Source organism: Bos indicus, chromosome 28 (genome assembly GCF_029378745.1).
Source record: "Bos indicus isolate NIAB-ARS_2022 breed Sahiwal x Tharparkar chromosome 28, NIAB-ARS_B.indTharparkar_mat_pri_1.0, whole genome shotgun sequence".
NCBI lineage: Eukaryota > Metazoa > Chordata > Mammalia > Artiodactyla > Bovidae > Bos > Bos indicus.
Genome location: NC_091787.1, coordinates 34976250 through 34998934, shown reverse-complemented (window position 1 = coordinate 34998934; position 22685 = coordinate 34976250). Strand labels below are relative to the sequence as shown.

Sequence of the window (22685 nt, the reverse complement as noted above, 5' to 3'; positions counted from 1 at the left end):
GGCCCCATCACCCCACCATGCTCTGTGGCTCCTGGCCACTCTCCATTCTGGACCCCCTGAGCCTGGCATGGTGGCCTGTTGTGTAACAGTGACCAGCTCTCCCGGCATCACTGCGGAGGTGCCACCCCCTGGCTGTCTGTCTCCTGTGAGACCAAGTCCACAGGTCATGCTATGGAGAAGGGACCTGCAGCTCAGTTTAAGCTTTGCCTTCGACCACAAGCTGCTCTAGGAAGTTCTCCAGAAAGAGCCCTGGTTCCTTGGCACCAACTTCCCCTCAAAACAACCCATCCCTTCTCAGAAAGGGCTTCCCTGGTAGCTCAGATGATAAAGAATCTGCCTGCAACGCAGGAGACTCAGGTTTGATCCCTGGGTCAGGAAGATTTTCTAGGGGAGGAAATAGCAACCCACTCCAGTATTTTCGCCTGGGAAATCCCATGGACAGAGGAGCCTGGCAGGCTACAATCCATGGGGTCGCAAAGAGTCAGACACGACTGAGCAGCTAACTTGCACTTCTCAGAAAAGGTCAGCAGGGCCCCGGTCTGAGTCTTGGCTCTTCCCTCCTCCTAAGCCCTCATGGTGAGTTGGCCGCCCTGCTCAGCTGACTTGGCCTTTGGAAGGAGGGTCCTCAAGTCGCTTTTTCTTCCCAGATGACAGGTACTGGCCTCCCTGCTGTGCTTCCTCCCTTGCTCCCACCCAAACTCTCATGCACATCCCACCAAACTAATCTCCCTCGGACACCTGAGACACAATCAAAGACCTTCAGTGGTTCCAGTGTTCACAAAGTCCCCACTCACACTGCAGAACAGTCTACCCCACTGACTAATCCCACCGTACCCTGCTTGCCACCTTGGCTCTCACTTCTCCAGGAGCCGACCCCCACCCCAGCCACTCCCCTACCTCCCCAGTCTCCTCTCTAGTACCAGCAGTACCCACCCACCTTGCTAAATGACATCTCCCCAGGAGGCCCCAGTCATCAGAAGCAAGACCCCATGCCCGGCCCGTCACATCAGAAGTGCTCAGTAATAGCCTTCTATTAGTTGCCATGGCACAGATGGAGAGTGAGGTCCAGCAGACCCCAGGGAGGGGAGCCGGGGCACAAGCTCGAGAAGGACCCGCCAGGGTCCCAGTCCCCGGGAGTGCTGGGCTGGGGCAGCCTATGCCCTGCAGCCCGTCCTTCGCTGACTTTTCTAGCACCTCTCACAGAGAGAAAATCCCAGAAGCGGCCCCAGAAAGAGAAGAAGCACCAAGCACCCATGTCTGTGCTACCACCTCTGCCCACGGCATTCCGACTGGGCTGAGGTCGGCAAGGCAGCAGGGGAAGCGGGTTCTGGAGGAGCGTGGCTTGCTAGGAAAGCACCTCATGCCTCTGACTTGCACCTTCATCACAGGAAGTCAGCAGAAGACCAACGCGCTCACTCACGCCTGGAGACACCTGAACCCTAGCAGAGCAGCCAGCTTAGGCCCTGGAGGTCAGACGTCCAGGAAAAGGCACAGGCCTGCAGGACAGAGGGGCAGAGGGCCCCGGGTTTGAGGGAGTGGGGGGTCTGAGCCTCGTGTACTGCTCCTTGCCGGGCAGGGCTCTCGGTCACGTTGGTCAAGTCAGGTCAGACTGAAGGGAGGTGTCACTGACTGCCCACGCTTGCTCCTCCCTTGCCCCTGGCTTCCTTCCTGTCTCTGTTCAGAGGTCACCTCACTGGAGCTGCTGCCCTGACCTCCTGGGGAACAGCAACTCCGCCCCTGTTCCCTTTTCCTCTCACTCTCGCCTGTTTTTTTTGGTACCCTGGGTACAAGTCCTGCCCCTCCCTGGTTCGGGGACCCAGTGCGAACTTCCAAGGCTGTCTGTACTCAGTCTCCTCATCTGTTAAATGGGCGTAAGAACAACACCTACCCCCACTCCCATTCTATTCGGTCTTCAAACTGCAGGTCATGACACATGAAGTGTGGTGTGACATTGAACCAGCATGAGGGGGAAAACGGAGGGAATAAAATAGGAAGCTATCCAGTGTGAGCACAGAGTAAGGAGGAATATCACCCTTCGAACTGACTTCCTGGTGTTACACATGAGCACACACGCACCCTGGATCACGGGGTAAATCTGCGCGTTGCTGAAATTCTCAGGTGTGTGTGTTAATTTGCTTCAGTCACGTCTGACTCTCTGCGACCCTGGGGGCCACAGCCCTCCAGGCTCCTCTGTCCATGGGATTCTCCAGACAAGATTACTAGAGTGGGTTGCCATGCCTTCCTCCAGGGAATCTTTCTGACCCAGGGATGGAATTCAGCCTCTTATGTCTCCTGCATCAGCAGGCGGGTTCTTCACCACTAGCACCACCTGGGAGCCCGCTGGTCTCAGGCAGGTAAGTCCGAACACAAGCCTCCGTGGCCTGAGTCTGATGATGTGGCTCTAAGAGGAGACTGCAAACAAAAAGTCTTTCTTAACTGGAAAGTGACACTAAGTGACTTCAGCATTACTCATGATTTCTGAGAGGAAAACAGTGGGCCTAGAACTGGGGGGTGAGGAGCTCTCCTCAGGGAACCAGTCCGTCTGCCTGCCTTCTCCCTCTGCAGCCCAGATGTGATGTGGGTCAGCGGAAAGGAAGTGAGGCCCAGATGCACAGGCCAAAGGTGACCGACAGCTCACACTCTCTACACCTGGGGGTGCTGCTGGGGGGCCTGAGAGCCTGGGCAGGATGGAGAAGCACAGGAGAACAAGCAGAGCCTGCTCCTCGGCACAGCTGGGCTGGAAGCAGCCCTGCCCTCCCAGGAGGTCGCTGGGGATCCCAGCGTAGCACCCAGTCCCAGGGCTGCCGTTCCAGTCTCACAGGGAGGCCGCACAGGCTACAGTTTTAAACAACAAAGAGGAGACCCCTGGATACCCTGCCTCCTGCGGAGCCCTTACCCTACATGCGCCTGGACTAAACTAAATGGAGCAGAGCCCAGGCCGAAGTCCGTCCTCTCTCCCCAGAATTCCTGCCCCACAAACTCCCACCAGCCCTCCAGGCTGAATCTGCTTGTGGCCGAGGTTCTTACCCAGCAGTCAGGAAGCAGGGCCCCTGGGAGCTCCCCACGAGCCACCAGCTGCTGCCTCACCACCTCAAGCGGGGAGGCCCCGGCTCAGCGGGATACAGGCCTGTGAACAAGCTCCCAACTGCCCTGCAGCTTGTGGGTGGGCCTTGTGGGCGGAGACCGGCTCCTTCCTGTTTTGTCCCCTCCACCCCAGGCTTAGTGAGAAGCAAACTTAACCCGGGTTCCCAAAGTGGGCATCCCACTGTCTGGCTGGAGGGTTCACCCCAGAGCCCAGATGCAGACCCAGTGTGTGTGGGGGACATGTATGTGTGTGTGCACACAGAGGAGCCCCGCTGGCATGTGCGTGCGTGGAGGAGGAGACGGGCACCCGCATGTAGGGGTGGTCTCGGGGACTTGCTCGCCCCCACTCGCACCTGCTGCAGAAGCAGAAGTGGCAGGCGCACCGACACGGCTGTGACTCATCTCCTGGGGAGACGGCGCCCGCTGGCGCGGGGGAGCTGCTCGCCCCCACAGGCCCATGGTGGCAGTCAGCCCTGCCGACGACGCCTCTGCCCAGACTCAGACACTGCTGTCGGGGGAGGGGAGGAGGCCCGCTTGGCTCCCGGGGCCCCAGCATGAAGGTCAAGCCAGGCTCCTGGGTCCAACCAGGGTGGGAGGGGCTCAGGGCAATGAAGAGGAGGTCAAGGGGTCTGGGGGTGCCCTGAGGCCGTGTCCCTCCTCCGCAAGCACTATTTCACCAGTATGTGTGCTCAGCCCGGGTCGGAGGTCCCTGGCATTTCAGAGCCGCTCTCCTCCTGTCCACAGCTGATCTCAGTTCAGAGGGAGGCCCCCCAGGATCCGAGAACCCACTCTAAGTAGTCCTGCCCAGCTCTGCGCACCTCCAATCCGGCATGGCCTGGTCTCAGGCCACAAGCCGCAGTCCTGACCAGCCAAACCTGCCCCACCTGCAGAGGCACCGATGCCAGAAGCCCAGTAACCTCAGCAGCGTTCTACCTGCCGAGCAGCTCCCGACCTAGCGCAGCCCCTCCCCTGCCCCTGGGCCTCCAGATGTAGGCCTGGGGTGCTCCATCCTTGCCTTGAAACGTGTCACTCACCTTTAGTCTCTTCCTCCAAAGGCCGCCTCTAGCAGGAAGCCCTCACCACATCCACGGACCTGAGCTCCACTTGCTCCTCATATGCTTGGGGCCCGAGTACCTCCCTGCCCTTTTCCTTCTGCCCCAGGAGCCCTGAGTTCTCCGGCTACCTGAGCCTGGCATGGTGTCTTCACACACCTGCAGGGCTCAGGAAGCCTCTACTAACCAAAATGCCAAAGAGAAACACCACCCCTCTGTGCCAGCCCCCAGACCGATGTCTGAGGATCAATGAATGCATTCTCTCATTCAGCCCAACTGCTGACCACCTACAGTTCGCTTGTGACCCCATGGGCACTGCCACTCAGGAAGGGAGAGGCCCTACCCTCCAGGGAGGGGGACAGAGGAAAGCTAATGAAGTGGCTACCCTCTCACGATGCCTCCGTGTCCACTGAGGCCACCCCTCACCACGCCCAGGGATAAGAATAGCCCCTCTCTCAGAGGCGGTCATGAGGATTTAGTGAGCTCACGTGGGTAAGGCAAGGCCCAGCACACCTCCTGCAGCCTGAAATTACTGGCTGCTAGTATCGTTATTATGATTCACTGAGAGGCTTTTACATGCAAGGAACTGTGTGAAGGGACTTTCATCCAAGAACTCATGTGATCCCTTGAAGTGGGCTCGGCAGATGCCTCTCATAGGATCTGAGGCTCCCAGTTTCACAGGGCTAATTGAGGGCAAGGCGGACAGTGGGTCTGGCCAATGCTAAAGGAAATCAACCCTGAATATTCATCGGAAAGACTGATGCTGAAGCTTCAATACTTTGGCTACCTGATGCAAAGAACTGACTCACTGGAAAAGACCCTGATGCTGGGAAAGATTGAAGGCAGGAGGAGAAGGCGACGACAGAGGATGAGATGGTTGGATGGCATCACTGACTCGACAGATGTGAGATTGAGCAAACTCCGGGAGATGGTGAAGGACAGGTAAGCCTGGGGTGCTACCGTTCATCGGTGGCAAAGAGTCGGATCCGATTTAACTGAACACCAACATGGAGCTCAGAGTCCAGTAAGGTGGCACTTCCCTTTACAAAGATGGCAATGATGCAAGCAAGCACACATTACAAAGACGATCCAGAAGTCCATGAGAACTCCAAGAAGGGGCAGAGCTTCCCAAAAATTCCTGGGGAAGTTGTCTTTCAGAAGCCACCCAGTGAGGGCATACAGGGGACATAAAGTTATGCTTCAAAGACTGGCTGCAGACGAAACCCAAACAGTGTCCCAGGAAAAAACACTTTAATACATCACATCACTAGCTTTGGCCTCGACTGAGTGTATTGGCAGATATTCAAGGGCTCTGACTAAACTTTTTTTAGCTAATGTTCAAATGGCAGAGGGAGGCCTCTCAGCCCAGTGGTTAACTAGGCTCTGAGCTTAAGATTCTTTGAGGTCAAACCTTGACTATGGTTGGCCACTGATGATTCCTGTGACCTGAGAAATGTTACTTAAGTCAGCCTCAATGTTCTCATCTGTAAAGTGGGACTAATACTCTCTTAGGATGAAACATGCAAATACAGGTAACGTTTAGCCCAGTGCCTCGCAGTCAGTCGCTGCTCAGCGGTACCTAGACCTTTCTCTCCATTTCTTCAGCTCAAATGGGATCAAAGTACTCAGATGTATTTGATGATACAATGATGGCACTTAGAAGTTTTGCAAATAGGCTATCAATGGGAGGGGGTGTTATTATCATTCCTGCCTGCTGAACCTGTGTTCCAAGCCTCCAAGGCCTTCCTCAGGGTGCCTCTGCCTTTCTTGATCTAGCAAACTCCTATCCATACTTTGAAGCCCAGCCTGGATGTTCCCTTCTGTGACTCTCCAATGCAGAACACCAACGGCATTTTCCCCTATTCCTTCAGCACTTTTTTCTTTTTTTTAAATATATTTTACAAAAAGCTCTTCACACTGCAGTTACAGCAGACAGTTTATCTGTCTGTTTGCCAGCCCCACGGGCACTGACCAATGTTTGCTAAATTTGAGAAAATGAGTAAAGAGGGAACTATGACCGTCAGTTCTTGGGCACCTCCTGTGAAAGTATCTACACAGACATTCAAGGAGGGAAGAAGAAGGGAGGGCTGAGTTATTTCTTCCCTTGCACTTCTAACAGCCACTTTATTTGGGGGAAATAACAAATTCCTATTAAGGGTATTGTCAGACCCTAATTCATTTCCCTGATCTGGCTATATCGGTCCCATCTCTGCGCAAGGCTGTAACATTACCACTAATGAAACACCAAGCCAGTGAGGAGCTGAAGCTCCCACCCTCTTTAATTTAGGGGAACCATTAACAGCGCTCTCCATCATCACAATTACTGGGGACCACTTCCTTCCCTCCCTGCGGTGAAACTCGGAGAGGAACTTGTGCAGCTAACTGCGTACTAGAGGGTTTTAAATTTTTTCCAGAGGAAGGAGGAAAGGAAAAGATCCTTGCATCTTGGCAGTCTGAAACTGATGAAGCAGGATTTATAGATCCTCCAACCTCCCTTTCATTGCTTCTTTTTTCCTGGGGGTAAGAGGGGGATCTATAACAAACTGAGCTTTGGTGTGGCTGTGCAAAAAAAGAGCTAAAAATGAAAGCGGTGAAGGCGGTGTGATGGTACCAAGGAGAGACAAGCACCGGGGTCAGCTTTACTAGATCCCTTCTTTGTTAGCTGGCCGTGAATGAGGACATTTGAGTCTGGTGGCACCCGGCTGAGGGTTCAGAGAATAAAGACTAGTCCGTGGAGCGACCTGTGCCCAGGCATGGTGACAAGCATGTTGTTAAGTCCTGTGCGGTGGTTGTTCCATTTTTACACATGAGGAAACTGAGGCAGAGAGAGAGGTTACAGAACAGCCCAAAGTGACCCACCTAGGAGACAGCAGGGCTGAAACTAGAGGCCCAGCAGCTTGGCTCCAGGGCATGTATGCCACCTGCTGCACAGACAGCAGCCCTGGGCCTGCCCAGGGCCAAGGGGAGCCCCAAGGCCCCTCTCAAGAAACCCCTCCAGGAGCTGCAAACCCCTCACCTGGAAGAGGAAGGGTGGCACCCCTTGGTCTTGGAGGCTTCCCCAGCTCTGGTGGACTTTGATTGTAATCAAATTAAGAGTGTAAACAAGATTTATTAGGCTTTCAATTACCTTCATGACACTGATTTGCATAAGGACAATGTGTTAATCACAATGGCTTTTTGAGTCACTCATTAAAAATCTAGAAGAAGGCAGAAATCTTTGCAGGCATCATGTCTGGGTCACCGCAGGGACTATTAAGGGATCCTGCTGCCTGGCCCCCCAGGCCTGAGGCCCCAGCTGCCCTGGACTGACCTTTCCAGGGTCCCTTCTATGCAGCAGTCTGTGGGCTTCTGGAAAGTGGAAGGACAGCCGGTCGACAGTTCAGTGGTCAGGACCAGACAGGGACGAACCCATAGTGCTCCACAAACCACTGAGCTCCAGCAAAACATGTGGGTACCCAGGATTCCTCCCAACTGCCGACATGCTCAGAAGCTGGTTCCAGAGGTTAGAGGCACAGGCTCCGACTCACAGAGTGATGCTGCAGTGCCGACCTCCATGGCCTGTAATGTATGTGACCGTGATGCCTGAACTACAGATATACAGCAGTCACAGCCTCCCCACCCAACAGCCTGGGACTTCGAGCATCTTGGCTCCCTCACCCTTCCCTGTTTGCTTGTCCTCAGAGAATTCAGACAAGGACCCTGAGTCTTGGAACAGCCACATACCTCCAAGTACCGAATCATGAACCTGCAGGGTCCCTAAGCTCACCCCCACCCAAAGTTTCCTTAATGAAAGGCAGAAAGGAGGTTCCTCCCTCTAAGTCACCTGACACAGCTGTGGAGGAGGGCAGGCATAGAGTTTCCTTCTGTGACAGTACCTGTCTTTCTCTTCCACTTCCTTTCCTTCTCGTTTGGGAAATTACAGGAGGGACTTAGAAGGTGAGGCACCCCAGTGGAGTTTCTCTAAAAATGAGAGACTCACCACCTGGAGGAAATTCACGAAGTTATAGGCAGAGAGCAGCCACTCTCCAGTCACAGGCCACAACGTGCCCTCGGAACAGCTCTGGCCTGAAGGGACATGGGTTGGACCTTGTTCAACAGATGACACTTCTTTCTGGTCTCAACTGCCCCACTATAAGTTGGGAAATGGGGCGAGGTGTGGATCAGGATTGGGTTAATGACTAGAAACCATGTCACTGGTCTTGAATGGCCAGCGGGGAGGAGGGTGAAGGGCAGGGCACTGTGTGTGGTTCACTGCTCTGTCCCTTCCTGGCTGTGCATCCTTGGGGAAGTCGCTGTCCCACTCTGGGGTTTCCCTCCCAGTTCTGCCACAGGAGTGAAGGATATTGCCCAGAATGCCCATTGCCTTGCTGTGCTGCTATTCATCAACACTTAGCAAGTCTACCCGCAGGCAGAGCTCTCCCTTCTCTCAGAGGCCACTGCTTTGCCCTCTCTAGCACCCCATGGGCATGCACAGGAGGCTGAAGCGGGGGTGGTAGCAGAGCACTGGGTGCCAGACAGACAGTGGCTCTTCAGTCACAGCATTTCTTTAAAAAGCCAGTTCGAATTCTGGAATGCCATCCAAGTCCTTCAAGGTCAAGGTCCAAGTCCTTCAAGGTCAAGGTCCACCTCCTCTGGGCAGCCTCTTGACTGTGTCAGCCTGGCCACCTTCCTCCTGCTGCTGCTGCTGCTAAGTCACTTCAGTCGTGTCCGACTCTGTGCGACCCCAGAGAAGGCAGCCCACCAGGCTCCCCCGTCCCTGGGATTCTCCAGGCAAGAACACTGGAGTGGGTTGCCATTTCCTTCTCCAATGCATGAAAGTGATAAGTGCAAGTGAAGTCGCTCAGTCGTGTACAACTCTTTGCGACCCCATGGACTGCAGCCTACCAGGCTCCTCCACCCATGGGATTTTCCAGGCAAGAATACTGGAGTGGGGTGCCATTGCCTTCTCCACCTTCCTCCTAGAGAACCCCAAAGCCAACCTGTCACCAAACCCTAGCTTTGCCTTGATCTGCCAGCTCGCAATTTTGCCTCACCAAGTCTTTCTTCCCCAACCAGCAAGAGTCAGCTCCTGGAGCAGAGACCCCCTTCATCTATCTGTTTAACCCCAGGACCAGGCAGTCTCATGCTTTCAGCTCAACTCAGCAAAGACCTGGCCAAAGGCTGGCTGTGGTCATGGCCAGGCAGGTCTGTGGCAGGTCTCCAGAGGAGCAGGCCTGCCATCAGCAGCAGCAGCTTTACTGAAATGGCTCAGAGGAGGGGTGGCTGAGAAGGATGTGGGATGTGGGATGACGAGACGCAGGACGATTCTGGCAGGACAGGGAGTTAAGGAGCCAGAAGGTAACAGGGGTAAATGCAAAGGGTGTGGCTTGGATCGCAGCGCCTGTGCTCAGTGGCTGGCAGCACTCAGCCGGAGAAGACCTGTGGCTTCTAGCCAGGCCGGGGTCAAGCAGGCGAAGGTGGATGAAGGAGGGTTTGGCCTCAAGAGTGGTGGGTCTCAACCACAGGTGGTATCTCTGTCCTTTAGACGTGTGAGAGTCCTTTAGCAATGCCTGGGGTGGGGGGTCACATAGGAACTGAGTGGGCAGGAGCCAAGACGTGACCTGCCCCACAAAGTCCTGCACCATTAAAAACTACCCTGGCCCAAAAGGCCAATAGTTTCCCACCCCCAGAAACACCCACAGAAGGGGGCTGCTCTAAGCGACTGAGCTGTCAGACTGAGGGTGCGATGAGGCAGTGACCCTGAGAGGGGGTGAGGGGCTAGGTGGTGAAAAGCACTTCGCAGTGAGGCAGGGAACCAACCCCCATCCTGCCCGAGCAGGTGCTGGACCCGAGGAGCTCTAAGTGCCCCTTCTGGCTCCAAGAATCAATTGCCTCTAATTCGATTTATGAGCATGGCCAGTACCCGACTTCCCGGCAGCGCCTCTATGGTGTGACCCAGGTCTCCTGCAGCGCACTCTGGGCTGCAGGTGCCGCGGTCAGGCCTGGTAATGAGTGTGGAGTGCCAACTGCAAATGCCCCTCCCTGTGGTCAGCAGGGACTCACACTGGGAGAGCAGACCGCACAGCAGGCCCTGCTGTTCCAGGGTCAGCCTGCAGAGCGCTCTGAGAGAACAGCCCTGCTCAGCGAGGGACCTGCGAGATAATTAACTAGGACACGGGCCGGTCCTGACCATGTGCTCCGTCTGGGGTTGGTGGAGGGCAGACTGGCCAGTTCCTCAGTGCCTGCTGCCTCTGGCAGGCCCAGTATCACCTGTGACGCTGGGTTTCCATAGCCCTGCCCCTATGTTGAAGGTCCAGCCTCCCTTGACTCCTGCCTGGGTGGCCTTCAGCCCAGTGACCTTCCTGAATCCCTTCCAGACCTGCCTGTGATTCTGCTCAGGAAAGAGGGAAGGCTCTGGATTTAGGGATACTAACTTTCTACCGAAAGTCTAGAACCTAAAGAAGAGACAGCTCTCCACCGAAGGGATCAAGCAGTCAGGCTGGATAAGATGGCACTTTCAACTTCTGTTTTGATGGTGGACAAATAGCACTCACCCATGAGGATTTAAAATACGACACCCGGATTTTAGAAAATGTACTGCCCTCCTGACTATTCAGGGGCCCCACCCCGGTTCTCTGACCTGGGGACATGTCCAAGGAGACCTGGGGGCCCGAGGGGTGGCTGTCCAGCACCCACGCAAGCGGCGCCTGGCCCCAGCCCGGGTGGCGCACGCCCACTCACCTGTGCGACAGAGTGGGTTTCATGGAGCTCATGGAGTTGAGGGGGGGCTGCATGGGGAGTTTCCCGGGGGGGTCGCTCTGGCGGCTCTTCTGATGTCGGAGCAGCAGCAGGCGGCCGAGCTCCTCGCACCAGGAGGACAGCAGGGCTGCAAGGAAGGACAGGATGGTCAGCGAGCTCGTGACTGGCCACCGCGCCTTGCCGCGCCTGGCCCACCTCGCCCACCCAGGCTGGGCGCTCCCCACGCAGGGTTTGCCCCCAGCTTGACACAAGTATTCTAGCCCTCTCAGTATTCTTGCCTGTATAGTGGGATAAACATCTGAAGGAAAGAGGACCGAAAAGCTGCTATTGCTGAAGAAGAAGATCAGAGGAGGGCAGAGTGTAACGGCAAAGAGGGGAGAGTCAAGACGACGGAGAGGACTGCAGAGGCAGGGTCAAGGTGAGGCCGGAGGCCAGGCACAGACCGGCGTGTGCCCAAGTTAGGAACTGCTGGTTGCCCCCACACATCTCAGTGAGGCCCACACCCTTGGACTCTGGATAGTCAGCTCAACATGGCTTCCTCTCCATGAGTGGGACCCCAAAATCACAAGGTTTAAACAAAATCTGGATCCTTCCTAGAACCTGTTGCTGTTTCCAGGAGTGTTTGCAGAGTTCTCCTTTCCCCCAAAGTGCCCGGAAGAACACAGGTACACCCACCTTCCGGGCAAACCCGTGATGGGTCCCTGTGCTACTGGGCACAGACGCTGGAAAGGACAAAGCATTTCCAGGGCACAGGGTGGCCCAGGGGTGGGGCAGGGGCCGAGCCAGAGTCTGCCGGGGGCATCAAAGGCAGGAGCACAGGAGAACGCTTCACATCCAGGCTTGGGGAGGCCTCGGAAACTAGGAAACGCTACCAGAATAAGCTAGGTGTTGGGGGATGAGAGAACAATTCTACTTCATCCTGAACTGTGCCAGTGAGGCCACCAGAGGCCAGAAGCACCCTCAAGGTCAGTGTTTCTGGCCAGTCCAAAAGCTGAGGTTTGGGGAAGGAGTCAGAAATCAGGAAGGCTGGGTTGTCAGCACCTCGCTGCGTGATCCTAAGGATCACACAGACCCTCTCGGGCCTCGGTTTGCTGGCAGGGAAAAAGGAGTCATGACTGACGCCCTGTCTTTCCTCCAGGGCTGTGGTCAGGGGCAGAAGGGGACACTGTGGAGACTGTGGCCACAAAATGGGTTGATCACAGCCCAGCCAATGCTCTGCTCCTGCCGTCAGTAATCAGTCACACTAATTACTGTTCTGAGGAGTTCTAAGGAGTCGACCCCGTCAAGGAGTCAGGAGCCTTCTGAAGCAGGACAGGACGCACAGCCCCCTAGCCCATCTCCAGGGTCTGCCATCTGAGCACTGTGCAACATGCTTGTGTGTCCTTTTCTTGAACCCATCCCCTGTGATCCACGGTATCAGCTGTTCTCCCCATTCTACAGATCAGCAGACTGAGGCTCAGGCAGAGGAAGTCACCCGCTCACAGCAACCACTGAGGGAGGGGCAGACACTCAGATGGTGCCCCTCCTGTGTATCCTGGTGGGTGCAGCCCAAGGCTGAACCAGAGTGCGGGGGAGAAGATGAAACTCTTCAAAAGGCCCAAACTGGGACTTCCCTGGCGGTCCAGTGGTTAAAAGCCCCACCTGCCACTGCAGAGGATGTGGGTCTGATCCCTGGTGGGGGAACTAAGATCCCACATGTCACAGGACAACCAAGACCCAACATAGCCAAATAAATTAAAGAAAAAAAAGGGAGGGGGGGCCCAAACCAGGCAGCCACGGTCTCCAGCGCCCTGACTCAATGAGAAACTCCTCCTGCTTCTTCTGAGTCACACCTTTTACCGTGTTCAGCGGGCGATGGGGGAAGAAGCATAGATACACAAGGCCCTGGAGAGACGGCACAGGGCTGCCAGTTCAAACCACCCAGACCTTGGATAGGCTCCCCTAGTAGCCCAAGGCCCGGAGAGGCAGGCTGGGCCCCTGGCCCAGGGAGGCTGTATCAGGAGTGTAGAGAGTGGGGCCCGGCATCTTGAGGGGCAGCAGGCTCTTTCCTGCCCCTCACCAGGTAGGCAGGGGCCAGGAGGCAGCTTTTAGGACCAGCAGGAGAACACTGTCCATCCAGCCGTGCTGAGTGCTGGCTAGGAGGGAGGTGCTCACGCTCCCAGGGGCCCGCTGGGGACCGAAGGGCGAAGGAAGGGTGGTGGTTCTTGTGGGGATGGGGTGGGGTGGTGAGGGGTCCTGCCGGCATCACTGAGTATGTTTGCCTGGCCTGTGTGGTGGGCAAAGATGCTCAAAGAGGCAAGAGAGGCTGACATACAATCTGTGCCCTTCCCAACTGGGCACCTGTTTCCCCCCCTCCAGGAGAGGGGATCAGTGGCCGAGCTGTGTGTAAGAGCTGCATCCTGCCCCCTCTGGGGGCCTCACCATGCCACCACCTGCTCAGGGAGGAGGGTGCCAGAGAGGAGAGGCCCCCACCCTGGCTTTTGTCTGCCCAGAAACCACGGCAAAACGCCCCCGATGCGGGTGCCCAGCAAACATCTGCCACAGCTGGAGCGGGAAGCGGCCTATTCATCGAGGCTGGAACAAACAGAAATGAATTTCCAGATTGCTCCATTCTTCTCCCAGGCCCCTAGTTACCGCTTCTTGTGCGGGGGGGCACCGGGCATCTGGAACCTCATTTGCACGCCAAGCACGAGGCCCAGCGGATCACAGCGACGGAGGGGCCGCTCGGCTGCCAGCACAAAGGATGGCCGCAGATGGTGCCGCCTGCTGCCTGCCCTGCCCACGCTGCCCCTCCTGGCCCGTGCTCCTCCTGGGGGCCACCGAGCCATGGGAGGGGCTGGGGCACCTCGGGGGGCCTTCGGAGCTTTCCTTCAATGTCACAAGCCACTCCCCCATTTGGTCAAGGACGGCCCTTGTCTTCCTATTGCTAGCAGAGTGGTTTTCCGTAGAGAGAATAAAGGGAATGGTGTAGAGGGGCCTGGGATGCTGTGAGCAGATGTGATGTGGGTATTAGGCGGCCCCGACACAACACAGATGCCAGGACAGCCACATTCCTACAACCAATAGGGAAAGGACCGGGAGCGAGGCAGGCACCACCCGTCACCCCCTCGGCCTGAGCGGCCAGCTGGCAGAGGCCACGCGGGCAGATGCAGACTGGAGAGACACAGGGTAGGCTCTCATCATGGTGCAAGCCAACACAAGCCGTTCCGAGGCAAATGCTGGTTAGTGATAACACGTGGGGATTTGCAGCCACAAAACCAGAGACTCAGGAGGACAGACAGACAGGGACAGGCAGGGGATTATACAAGGACAGAAAGACAGCCTGGCAGGGTGAATGTCTGGGTGTGCGTCTGTGGGTAGGCCTGGATCTGGGCTGTCTGTACACGGCTGAGTTGAGCATGCCTCTCTGATGAGGTGATACCAATGTCTACAATACTCCCAGGGGAGGGGAGGAGAGGGGACAACGGTGAGCAGGCTGTGGACGTGATGACTAAGTGTTCTGGCTCTGGGGTTCCACAGACCCGGCTTGAACTGTGCCCTGACGCTCTCTAGCTGGGAGATTTCACACTGGCTGCTTTACTGCTTGGAGCTCAGTTTCCCCATCTGTGAAATGGATTTTTATAGGAGCCGCCCACCTCAGAGAGTGGATGTAAGCTGTAAATCAGTGCTGTTAGTCAACCAAAAGAGAGGGAGGGTCGGCGGAACATCCGAGCAGAAGCCAAAAGAGAAGCAGGGTTGGCGGAGGCCCAAATGACCCGTAACTCACAGCAGCCCCAGGAAAACCACCGCTCGATCGCGTGCCCACCTCTCCCTTCACACGGCACCTGGGTAGCTGGTGAGGTACGGACCCCACGATCATCCCAGCTCGCTCTCTACCGCCCATGTGAGACCTTGAGCAAGTCACCTACGTTCCCGTGCCTCAGCTCCCTCATTTCTAAACAGTGGTCGCTCCGTTTAGAAATTCTACTCCCTGTCTCACAAACCAGCTGTCAGGATGCTGGTCAGGTGCTGAGTTACCACCATGCAGTGAAGGAACAGCATCGGGCACAGCATAGGTGCTCTACGTATGTTTGCTACAAAGATGATCAGTATTATTGACCTTGGTAGGTAGATAAGCAACCAACAGGATGGGCTTTGGTGTCTCTGTCCACCTCTGACCATACAGCAGCAGCCCCAAGGGGTCAGTGGAAGAGAAAGGGGATTCCAGCCGGGGAGAAGACAGACAGGTTGCCCTCTCAGAACTCCCACTGCCTGCATGTGCCTCTACCGCTTACCCGGCAAGCCACAAGGGGAACTAGGGTTCCATGGGCTTAAACAACCAAGTCATCTGCCAGCAGCACGTGTCTTACAGTCGAGGCCACAGCACGGCGTGACTGGTGCTGTGTTTTCCTTTCCCAGTGGTACATCAAACAGTGGTGTGTGTGACAAAGGGGGCTGGCTGTCTCCTATTCCTGGGACCCAGGAGATGTGTCTAGGGGCCCCTGCACCAGAAGGTGCTATGGTGAGGTGGCACAGACATCTACGGAAGAGAAGTGGAAATGAATGTGGGGTCTGAGAATCACACAGGACACAGGAAGCAGATCTGAGGAAGGGCACTGGGGGAGAGCCCAGTTCCTGATATTTGCTCCCCAAGAGCTCTCTGGCTCCTGCCCCTACAGCTGGCAGTCACCACAGTGTCCCTTAGAGACCAGTAAAAGGAAACCAGATGTAGAAATGAGGGGAGGTCTGGCGCGAAGCTCTGGGGCATCTTAGTCCAGGCCTGTCCGAGATGTGGCCCGCCTGGAATCAGTGACAGGCCCTGTGTTTGCCTCTGACTGCAGCTCCCAGCAGAAGAGATGCCCAGGCTGGGCTGGTCCGATGAACTAGTGTGGGGCTGCCAGTCTTGAGAGAGGCGGCAGAAGGAAGGGGCTGCATGGCTGGATCTGGGAACCGTCGGGGCCCCAGGTAGGGAGGGTGGATCTGTAATCTCCAGACCAGCAGAGTAATCGGCAGACAATGAGTCACTTGCGGGTGGAGGGGAGGCAGAGGCTGGGGTCTGGGAGTCAGAGCATCAAAGGGGCAGATGAGCTTGCCTAGGCACATGCGAAAAAACTGCCCCTTGCCAGGCAGGGCTTGGGCTTAAAAAGGAGCCAGAAACCATAGGCACTCGTGTGGCCACACACACACACACAGAGACACATACACACACAGAGACACACATACAAAAGGCGTTTGTTCCCTATGAAGGCAAGCAGAGGGATATTAAGACAGTGAGAGGCCAGGATATTCAGTCCTGGTGAGGTCTGGGAATGGGGAAGGGATGGGAGCAGCTGTGGGGGGATGCAGGGAGGATGAAAGGCCGTCTGGGGAGGAGGGTGCAGAGACCTGGATGTGCGGGCCAAGCAGGAGAATTATCAAATGTGCTGCAGCCTGGGGAAGCTACATGCAAAATGAAACAAAGGCGTATTAAGTATCAAAGAGCATCTTAGCGGCTAAAAGGCTGCTGGAGAACAGAGGAGCTCTGAGTGTGTGAGTGTGTGAGAAGGAGGGCTTCTGAGACTCAAGGATGAGGCAGGGCTCGGGGTGCCCAGGAGGCATATCTGCCAGGCAGCAGCCCCTCAAATCGTGCTTTTGGAGGGGGCTGGAGAGGAAGAGTCAGAGTGTGGCAGAAAGGGCCCCTGGGAATATGCAAATGGAGTTCACTGTGCAATGAAATATACTAATGATACATTTTCAAAACGTTTCCATACATTAGCTTACTACATCCACACAAGACCCTCTGAAATGGCAGCAGGAGCTCAGTGGTCCCTCTCCCAGCAGGGAAGACTGGCCATGGGCCGTGCCTGGTGAGTCAGGGCAGAAGAACCAGTCCTCCATGCTGGGCTCCTCCCCGCCTCTCCTCCTTTCCTCCCTGCCACAACTGAGTTCCTATTCCCGGATCCACTCGAATTCCCCAGGATCACCTCAAGCCACCTCGGGAAGATGGGCATGCCACCCCGCCCCACCCTTGGGTCACTGCAGCCTGATTATCTTTGCAGTCTGCCGCCTCTGCTTCTTGCCTGTTCCAATCACCTTCTGCAGCGTCGTCCTTTCTCTCCCGAATGATGACAAGTGCGTTCTATCATTAATCTCAGTCTCCAGTCCCGCCTCCTGCCAACCCACACGCTACAAGGCGGCCGGAGGAATTTTTCCACAAATGTATGCTGTTCACCTCTTTCCAGTCTGTGTCCCCAGAGGCTGCATAGGGCCTGGGAGACAGCAGAGGCCCAGAAAACATGCTGATTTCACTGAGAGTCAGGCTACCTGGGGAAAGTTGGGGAGCAGGGTGTTCTACAGTGAGAGCGTGAACCCCGAGGGCCAGGATAGGATTCCAGGGGTTTGCTTCTGCAACCCTGGCCCCCAGCACAGGCTACGAAGCCAACACACCACTAACAGATTAAAATGTACTGCATCTACATTACCCAGTGTGCAGAAGACAGGCGAGACAGTCAGACACTGGACACACTGCATCTGAGACCCAGTCGATCAGGCTCATACACGTGACCTGGCATCCTATAGCTTTTCAGCCTGCCAGCAGCTCCCCATTCCTCAGGGTCAGGGACCCAGTTCCAGGAGCACCAGCCCTGAATGCAATCTGATTCACCATGTGTCCGGGTTGCTGCTGTCATCAAACAAAACCTACCACCAAGTCAAGTGACACCTGATTGTGACATGCACACCCCATCAGCCGACCACGCCCAAATAGGGAACGAAAGGTAAGCAGATGACAGAAACAACACCCTTTCGTTAATGCAGAAGAGCCAGCTGTGGGCACTGTGTTCATGTTGATGCGTCCGTCACACCCAGGATGACAAAGGGACTTCCTAGAGCATCTCACCCCAGGCTCCCTGGAGATGCTGCTGCTGCTCCTCCTTCTGCCTCCTAGACACAGGCCACACCCTCCTACCCTCTGACCTTCTTTTATCTCCCAAAACATGGGGTCCTGCCTGGGGCCACTGCCCAAGGAAGCTTGGGAGGGTGAAAACCAGCGAGGACTCCTGCCTGTGCCGGGGGACCAGGGTTCTTCTACTCTGCAGATCCGGGCAGGGAAAAGGAAGCACAGTGAGAGCCCAAGAGGGATGGGTGAAGGGGGCTGCTGAGATGATGATGACGGCCTGGCCTCTCCATCTCATCTGTAAACTGCGGAGTCAATAAGAGGAAGCTCTCCTCACAGGCCTGGTGTGAGGAGCCCTAAGATGAAGGAAGGGCCTGAGATTTAAACCACATGTGCAAGATGGCAAGTCTTCTGCTCGAGTCTCAGCTGCAAACTGGAAGCTGTGAAGTGCTCTCTCTTGCTTTTAGAAGGCAGAGTGGCTAAGAGCACAGACTCCAGCCAGCCTTCTGGGTTCAAATCCCAGCTCAGCCACTTAGCAGTTGCGTGACCGTGGGCAAGTTACTTAACCTCTCTGTGCTCTTGTTCCCCTTTTGGTAAAGTGGGGATAATAAATAACACCTACCTCCGAAGCCATCATGAGGATTAAACAAGCTGATACTTATAAAATGCTAGCGTGATGCTGAGCGCGCTTCCCCAGTGGCTCAGTGGTAAAGAATCCACCTGCAACGCAGGAGCCACAGGAGACGAGGGTTCATCCCTGGGTTGGGAAGATCCCCTGGAGGAGGGTGTGGCAACCCATTCCAGTACTCTTGCCTGGAGAATCCCATGGACAGAGGAGCCTGGCGGGCTACAGTCTATAGGGTTGCAAAGATTTGGACACGGCTGAAGCAACTTACGACACACGCACGCACATGATGCTGAGCATATAGGAAGGACTGTAAGAATAAACTGTTACTGTTTCTGTTATTAAGAGGTTTCTCTGTCTCCCCATCTACATACTGTAGCTCAAATAAAATACAATTTCTTTCACCCATCTCCAGGAGGAGCACAAAGAAGGCGTATATGCCCTGGACCCAGTCTTACACCACTTTCCGCACACTGGGTGTGCTCTGGGTGGTGCTGTTCCTTGGCACCCAGTGGGAACCACGTCCAGTGTTTTTCTCTGCCAGACACTCTGAATTCGGCAGACCAGGGCCCCCATGGAATTACGTCCCAGCAGCCACACACTCTGACTCAGCTGAGGCCATGCAGTGCAGGGGGCTAATCTGGGTGGGCTCCTGCCTGCAAAGTGCCTGGGCGGCAGGCAGACCCTCGCCCCTCCTCAGTCCCTATGTCCCTGTGTGTCCAGCAAGAGGCGGGATGGGAGCCAAGTTCAGGATTCCTGCTCTGATCCGTGACCCCTGAGAAGAAAGCTGTCCCTGGAATTGTCCGCCTGTCCTCCTCTGTGGGCGCACCATCGCTGGGTGCCCCCTGCCTGTCCTCCTCTGTGGGCGCACCACCGCTGGGTGCCCCAGAAATAGACAAAGGGCCTCCTCCCTGCCAGTTCTCTTGGATCATCTCCTCCCAGGAAGCGGCACCGGATACATGTGACCACAGAACGTCAGGGCGGGGGGCCGCGACTCAGGGCTGGGTGCTGTGGCGGTCTGACCCAGCGGGCAGCTGGGGCCACGTGTGTATCTGTGAAATGGGGCGAGAGCACCGCACTACGGATGGGGAGGACCTAATGGGATCACGGAGTGGCATACGAACAGGCCTCTTGCTTTCCCAGCCGGCTGGTGCCCTCTGCCTCACTGCAGCCTCACGATGCCCAGCGAGCGGCTGGCCAAGGATGAGGCTGTCCGTGTTTTATGGGGCAGAAATTGAGGCCCAAGAGGTGATCCAAGCAGCGCCTCCACTGCTGGTCTTGGATGCTTTCCCTTTCACCCCCACAAGTCAGTGATGTCACCTATCTGAGAGAAGGTACATCCTCCAGAGATGCCTCCCACCCACCTCCCCCTCCCAAGATTCGGCACCACCCCAGTGCACTGTCCCTGGTCTGCTACCAGCGTCCTGTGTGACCTCGGGTAACTTCCTTCCCTCTCTGGGCCTTATGTAAAAGAAAGGTGAGAGCCTGTGCTTTCTACAATCTGTTCCCCATGAAGCAGCCCTGTCCCCAGAGGACCCCTCCTAATCCTCTCCTCTTGGTCCTGCAAATGCCAGTGTACAACAGGATCCAGGTGTGACAGGGCCCGGGGACGTGGGTGGGCGGCCAGGACTCAACCTCAGCAACTGGGACTACTGACAGGTGAGAACCTCCCCGTGGTTACAGGAAATGTCATTCCCTGGGGGCTTGTAGGTTGAACTTGGGTGACCCTGACAGCTGACCCCTAGAACATAAAACCAGAGATGTTTTCCTTGAGGGAAAACCCTGCTCTCCTGCAAAATGGCTGCATCATTACGCTGGCACCAGCAGCACACTGTCCTGAGTTTCAACAGCTTCTGGCATTTCTAGATCATTCCCACACTTTGCGGCCAGCTCTGTCATCTCCCATCACTGTGGGAAAGAAAGTCAAAACAAGAAAGGATCGACGACTGGCCCTTTGGCTGTGAGTGACCCTGTTCCTCTCCAGCTCTTCCTGGCTGCCCCTCACCCACCTACACTCGGGCCCCACGTGCAGGGAGATTGACCAGGGGGGTGGTACCCAGTCCCAGGATTTGCAGAGAGGCCTGTGGCCCGGCCCACCCAGCCCTGCCTGCTTCCCCAGGCAGATCCTATCACCTGCAGTCCTGTGGTCCAGGCAGGCAGGAGAGGGCCTCTGGGCTGTCCCTCCCTCGGGAAGGCTCCACCAATGTTCCCACCCCCTCTCCCCATGGGCTGCCTGGGGTGGCAGGAGCCAGGAGTCTCCAAGCCTGTGAACTCACCCTGGGAACTGAACTCTGGGGGATCTGGAGCTGGGGACAGCTGATTCCCAAACCAGTTCTGCTGTCTGTCAACCCCGTGGCGGAGGATGCTCTGGGACCCAAGAGAAGTCAGACAGGTTGAGCCTGTCCGTGAACTTTAGGAAAATCCCATCCCGGAAAATTCCTTGTCCACCTCACACTATCCTCTGGGCCTTGTGAATAACTCAGATTCAATTGGAAAGATGCCCGAAACAAGCTCAAGGTGGGGTTGGGGGTTTCATCAGAAAGACGATGAGCCTTTCTTCTCAGGGGTGCCCTGCAGACCTACTGGGATGGGCCTGGACAGGGCAACGGCCAAAGAAGCATTGCTATTTGCCGAGAACAGCTGGTAGGGCACTGCCACCATGTACAGAACCCCGCAGGAGCACTGGCTCACACACTTTTGCCCCCGCCTTGGACTTTTATAAGCCACCTGATGGCCGGGAAGTCACAGCTCCCATCTTGGAGGTAAGGGGTCACAGAGAAGCTAGCTAACCTGGTTTGGACACACCTGAGCTTGTGGCAGGCCAGGACCTGGGATATTTGCTGGTGGTGGGCTGAGTGTGGAGATCTAGACCATCTCAGTTGAAAATTATGCAGCATTAGTAGCAAAGCAAGTGTTCTGAGGAGGGGAGGTGCCCTGAGCCACCTCCACAATGGACCGAGGCCAGGAGGCCTCTGTGCACTTGACCCCAGATTCCAGAAGAACCTAAGTTCCAAAAGGACAGACCTCTCTGGCTACCCAAGCATGAACCAGAATATCCATGGGGGCTGGGGAGTGGTGTGAGCTGGGAGCCAAGAGTCTCCCCACCTCCCTCTCATTCTGAAGTAGCCCTAGAGCAGGATGGAGGAGATCCAGAGGCCCAGGGTGGGGAGGACGGTCTGCCCAAGCCACCAGCCCCGGGGTGACACTCCCAGTGCATTTGCAAGACAAGATGGGAGCCACACCCGCCTGCTTACTGGCAGAGACCACGCCCCTCATTCCTACTGGCCACCTGGACAGCTGTCCTCTACTCCATGGACAGTTTCTCCGGGGGTTAAACACTGCTGCCTGCTGCTCCCCACTCAGGGAGCCCGAGGGTATGGAGAGGCCACAGGAATCAACTTCTTCCCTGGGCACTTCACTTTCCTGAGGCCTCCCAGCTGTGCACTCCATTTGGCTGCGTCCTCCTGCTCCCAGTTTAAGAAGGAGAGGCTGATGTGGGGTCAGGCCTTGGCCAATCAGACCCCCGAGACCAAACACACAGCCTTCCACCTTTGTAGAGGGCCAGAAGGCTGTGAGTCTGAGCACTCTCTCCATCTGCTCTGGCCCATTTGTCTAATTTCAGGCCCTCGGCTCTTCCCGTGGGAGCCAGGAGCCAGCCACAGACCCAAGGACCCTCAGATGGCAGTTTCCTTCCACCCAGTCTGGGCTCATAAAGCCAGGGTCGACCGCCTTGTTTCAGAGCCTCAGGGTTTCTATAAAGAAACCACCTGGAAAACCTCCCAGAGTGGCCACGGAGACCTCTGGTGTGGTGGCAGGGGCAGGACAGAGATGCGGGGGCAGGCGGCACTTTGCTGGTGATCTTTGATCACTGGGAGTCGGGTTCAGGTCACTCACTGCTCTTTCAGAAAGAGCAGATTCTGGAAAAAGCTCCTCACCAGACCTCCAGCTCTCCTGCCTCCAACTATGTGGACCCCACCCCACTCCCTTCTTCCCCTGAATGAGTTACCTGGTTAACCTCAAAGGATCTCAAGTTCCTGGTGCAAGAAATGCGACAGCGGTCCCTACCTGCCACTCCCAGCTCCAGGCTTGTAGGGGGAGGCCCAAGCACTGGGCAGATGGCTTAGAGGGGGGACAGGCTGCTCCAGCTGTAGTCACTCTGGACATCAGCTCAAGGGTACCTGACCTGGCCCCATAGGTGGCATTTGGTGGCATAGGCAGATGCTACTTCCTGACCCCGCACTATGGGAGATGACAACCCTCCAGTGGGTTCCCTATCCAGACTGTGTGGCAGGGTTTTCTCTTATCCCCTTATCCCGCAAGGGCAGCCAACTGC

General features: G+C 56.1%; 1 protein-coding gene across 5 annotated transcripts in view; it reads right to left on the bottom strand.

The window, feature by feature from the left end:
- ZMIZ1 (zinc finger MIZ-type containing 1) overlaps window positions 1–22685 on the bottom strand; it is a 151037-nt gene that overhangs the window by 26114 nt on the left and 102238 nt on the right. For all 5 annotated transcript variants that reach the window (XM_070782308.1, XM_070782310.1, XM_019953840.2 and 2 more), the window contains one exon: window positions 10857–11001. In XM_070782308.1, the coding sequence (XP_070638409.1) occupies window positions 10857–11001 (145 nt within the window). The remainder of the gene's footprint in view (window positions 1–10856; window positions 11002–22685) is intronic.